General features: G+C 44.2%; 1 protein-coding gene across 1 annotated transcript; it reads left to right on the forward strand.

Moving 5' to 3' along the window:
- The first annotated feature begins 910 nt into the window (after nucleotides 1-910).
- Nucleotides 911-3,331, forward strand: LOC135203458 (golgin subfamily A member 6-like protein 24). Its single transcript, XM_064233182.1, has one exon. The coding sequence runs from the start codon at nucleotides 911-913 to the stop codon at nucleotides 3,329-3,331; it is 2,421 nt and encodes an 806-aa protein (XP_064089252.1).
- Nucleotides 3,332-4,581: the final 1,250 nt, after the last annotated feature.

Genomic DNA, 4,581 nt, shown 5'->3' on the forward strand with positions numbered 1-4,581 from the left:
TATATAGTATATATATATATATATATATACGTCTATATACATAAATATATATATATTATTTATATACATATGACATACACGACACACACAGACACATATATACTATATATATATATATATAATATATATATATATATATATTATATATATAATATATAGATAATATATATATATTATATATATATATATATATATATATAGATATATATCTATATTATATATATATATATTTAAATACATATATATGTGTGTGTGTGTGTCTGTGTGTGTGTGTATGCATAGATATAGATATGTGATATATCATTGAACAGAAGGGAAACGTGAACTACACCAGAGATAGACAAGGTATTATCTACAGTGTTGAGAGAGGGTGTCGATCTACCCACGGATAAGTAAATGATGAATATGAGCGCCCAGGAAAGTGAAAAAAAAATTCTTTGGGGGTTGCAGGGGTGGGGTGGGATGGGGGTGGGTGCACATTGACAACCGCGACGAACCTGAGTAGGTTTAACGAATGATTAAGCCATTTCTCGAATAAATAATTGAATGAATAAATAAATAATTAAATAAATAAATAAGTCGGGTGTCTAAGCAACGCTCAACTCTCTCTCTCTCTCTCTCTCTCTCTCTCTCTCTCTCTCTCTCTCTCTCTCTCCTTCTTCTACTTCTTCTTCTTCTTCTGTGAAACCCAACGAAAGTGGATTCGTATCCCAGGGTCCCAATCCTTCACGTCTTCAGTCAATGATTATAGTAACCCGGAGAGATCCTGTGAAGCCCCCGAGCGGGGATCGAAATCAGAAGCATCCTCTCCTCATCTTCCCCTCCTCCTTCCAGTCTCCACCGAATCCCAGAGGGCATCTTCAACAACTAACCATCAGAACAGCGAGGGCAAAGTTTATATTGCATCACAATGACTCTACTGAATCTTATTGTTTACTTATCAAGTTGTATGGCTCTGGTCCAACTAGTTGGATCAGTGATATCTACCAATTGTTATAAATTTGGAATCCAGTTCGCTGGATTGTGTCCACTAATAGAATCTGGAATGACTGGAACAAGGACTCCAGACGACAGGAGGGGCGCCATCAAGATCAACGTAATGGAAGTAGAAGGACGTGAGGAGGTTGTAGACAAGGCGTTGAATCAGTTGAAAAATGATCTGGACGAAACTTCAGGAAGGAACCAAGAACTCCTGAAGGAAAACATGAAATTGCTGGAGAAGGAGGGAGCTCTTAGGCAACGCATCGATGAACTCCAGAAAGTGTTGATTCGGCAAGAGGTCGACCACCGCCATCAGCTCGCCGTCCTGAGAGAAGAAGCCGACAGGGCGGCTGAAGACCAGGCGGCGAAAATGAAAGATTTGCAGGAGGAATATGACAATGTGAATGGCGCCTTGGGTTGGATGGTGATTGAAATCGATATGCTGAAAGCCGACATCGCTCGGAAAGCCGTCAAACTGGCCACCGGCGAGAAGGAACTGTTGGCTCTGCAGGAGAGAGCGAATGGCGCGGAAGCGGAGAACTCGAGGTTAAGGGAGATCATCGCAGACGACGAAAGACGGCTCCTCCAAGTTCCACAGGAGGAGGATATTGCCGCTCTCAAATTCGACGTGGCACTGAAGGAAAGAGAAATCGCGGAGGTTAGAAGAGCTCTCGACGAAGAAAGCCGAAGGAACATAATCCTGCAGTCTCAAATAGAAACACTGAAATCCCGCGTTTCTAAACAAGAAGAAAATGGTGATGAAAACGCCGAGACGAAGCAGGAGACGAAAGAGGGACTCAAAACAAGAGAAGAGAGAGCAGAAGACGACGACGTTAGGAAAGCAATAGGAGTGTTAACAGAGGGACAAGCAGCGCTACAGAGACGGATGAACGAAGAACTGGAGAAGAGAGAGAAGATGGAACAACTGCTCGAGAGTCTTCTGAATAAAGTGGAAGAAAAGCCAGGGCGGACAACTGAGGCCAAACGGCAAGAATGCTCGGAAGAAGAAGAAGACGAGGACAGGGAGGAGGTTGTTAGTGAATCGTTGTACGCTTATTATAGTGATTCGGCCTACTGTCTGCTGGCCACGGAAGAATTCGCCAGGTTAGAAGAAGGCAGGACGGAGGAAGAAGCCGAAGACGAAGCTAGTATGTCTAGAAGGACGAGGAAGGGGAAGAAAAGGAAGAGACCCCTGGCCTGTAGATTCAGAGCCAAACGTTGGAAGCTACAAGAAAGGAGCTCGGTGTTAGAATCCACCGCCCAGATAGGAGAAGGGAAAAAGGCACAAAATAAAAAGAAGAAGAACAGGACGACGACGACGAAGCGCCATCTAAACTACTACGAGGACATGCCCGAGACTCAGGCGCTGCGCAAGGAGCTGGACAGGCAAGACCAGGAGCAGCTGTACCTGAAGGACCAACTCAGCAACCGAAAAGTCAGATACCAACGTCTCCGAGATGAACTGGGCGCCAAAAAACTAGAGAACATGGTACTAGAGGATAAAGTTGCTGAGATGAAAGAAAACGTTCGAATAGTCAATGCAGCGGCGGAGGATCTTGAGAAGCAGCTGAACAGGGCGAACTGCATCGTTACCCAACAGGACGAGGAAATTGACGTCTTGAAACGTAAACTTCAAGAGATGAATTTAATCAATAAAAAGAAATCGAAAATATGTGACGAGAAGGGAGACGAGTTCTTCCAGTGCGCGAGACAGAAGGCAAAGCTGGAAGAGCAGGTCGAGGAACTACAGAGGGAAAACGAGAAGATGCGGAGGGAAGGAGACTCGAGGATGTGTGAACTAGAGCAGAAGAAGCGCCAGCTACACCTCTTGGAAGAAGAGCTGAAGGCGAAGGATGAAGAACTCAAGAGGGAAATCGAAAAAAACCCTGAGAACTTGGGGCTGGTGGATGCCCTGGAGGGTCGCCTGCAACGCATCATTCGTCAAAAGGACGAATTGGCCCACCAAGAGGAACAACTATTTTTGATGTGTCGTCATCAAAGGATGTTGATAGAAAGATACAAGCATGTGATAGATCTGCTGTTGGCTTGGCGAGAGAAAGTCAGGAGGAAATTAGAAGATTTTCAATCTCGTACTCGCCAACCTTCATTAGCGGGGGAGGACAGGCACAAGGAGAATGAAGGAAACAGGACATGGAAGGAATCAGAGTCCAGGATCGTGTGGGAAGACCTGGAGAGGGATGAGCAAATAAAAGTTGAGGGAGCGAGGGGAAAGGCATCCAGAGGGATACCAGAAGGCATCCAGAAGGATACCAGAAGGCATCCAGAGGGATACCAGAAGACATACAGAGGGATACCAGAGGCATACCAGAAGATAATTCTGTGGGAATAATCTAGATGACCGGCTCTGCAGAAAGAAGGAACCCACTTCCTGCGAGTACACTGCTAATGTTCCTTGATGAAGACTCTTCTACTAGAAGCTCTCTGTCAAAGCGGACAAATAGTCGGATATCTAGACCTATTCTTACAGATGTCTTCCCTCTGGTCATTCTGTGGGAATAATCTAGAAGACCGGCTCCGCAGAAAAAAGGATCTCTTCCTTTGAGTATGCTATGTCCCTTGATGAAGACTCTTGTAATAGAAGATCTCTGTCAAAGCGGACAAATAGTCGGATATCTAGACCTATTCTTACAGATGTCTTCCCTCTGGTCATTCTGTGGGAATAATCTAGAAGACCGGCTCCGCAGAAAAAAGGATCTCTTCCTTTGAGTATGCTATGTCCCTTGACGAAGACTCTGTAATAGAAGGGATCTCTGTCAAAGCGGACAAATAGTCGGATATCTAGACCTATTCTTACAGATGTCTTCCCTCTGGTCATTCTGTGGGAATAATCTAGAAGACCGGCTCCGCAGAAAAAAGGATCTCTTCCTTTGAGTATGCTATGTCCCTTGATGAAGACTCTTGTAATAGAAGATCTCTTTGTCAAAGTGGAACAAATAGGGTCGGATATCTAGACCTATTCTTACAGATGTCTTCCTCTGGTACATTCTGTGGGAATAATCTAGAAAGACCGGCTCCGCAGAAAAAAAAGGATCTTCCTTTCCTTTGAGTATGCTATGTCCCTTGATGAAGACTCTTGTAATAGAAGATCTCTGTCAAAGCGGACAAATAGTCGGATATCTAGACCTATTCTACAGATTTCCCTCTTGTCATTCTGTGGGAATAATCTAAAGACGCGGTCCGCATTAAAAAGGATCTGTTCCTTTGAGTCTATGTCTTGATGAAGACCGTAACTAGAAGATCCTCGTCAGCACAAATTAGTCGGGTATCTAACCTTATTCCTTTACAATGTCTTCCCTCTGGTCATTCTGTGGGAATAATCTGAAGACCGGCTCCGCAGAAAAGGATCTCTTCTTTGTATGCCTATGTCCCTTGATGAAGACTCCTGTAATAGATCTCTGTCAAAGCGGACAAATATAGTCGGATATCTAGACCTATTCTTACAGATGTCTTCCTCTGGTCATTCTGTGGGAATAATCTAGATGACCGGCTCTGCAGAAAGAAGGAACTCTTACTTCGAGTATGCTATGTCCCTTGATGAAGACTCTTCTACTCGAAGCCCTCTGTCAAAGCGGACAAATT

This window comes from Macrobrachium nipponense, chromosome 36 (assembly GCF_015104395.2).
Source record: "Macrobrachium nipponense isolate FS-2020 chromosome 36, ASM1510439v2, whole genome shotgun sequence".
NCBI lineage: Eukaryota > Metazoa > Arthropoda > Malacostraca > Decapoda > Palaemonidae > Macrobrachium > Macrobrachium nipponense.

Coding starts and splice junctions, on each gene's coding strand:
- LOC135203458 (XM_064233182.1), top strand. CDS start 911: ATGACTCTACTGAATCTTATTGTTTACTTATCAAGTTGTATGGCTCTG.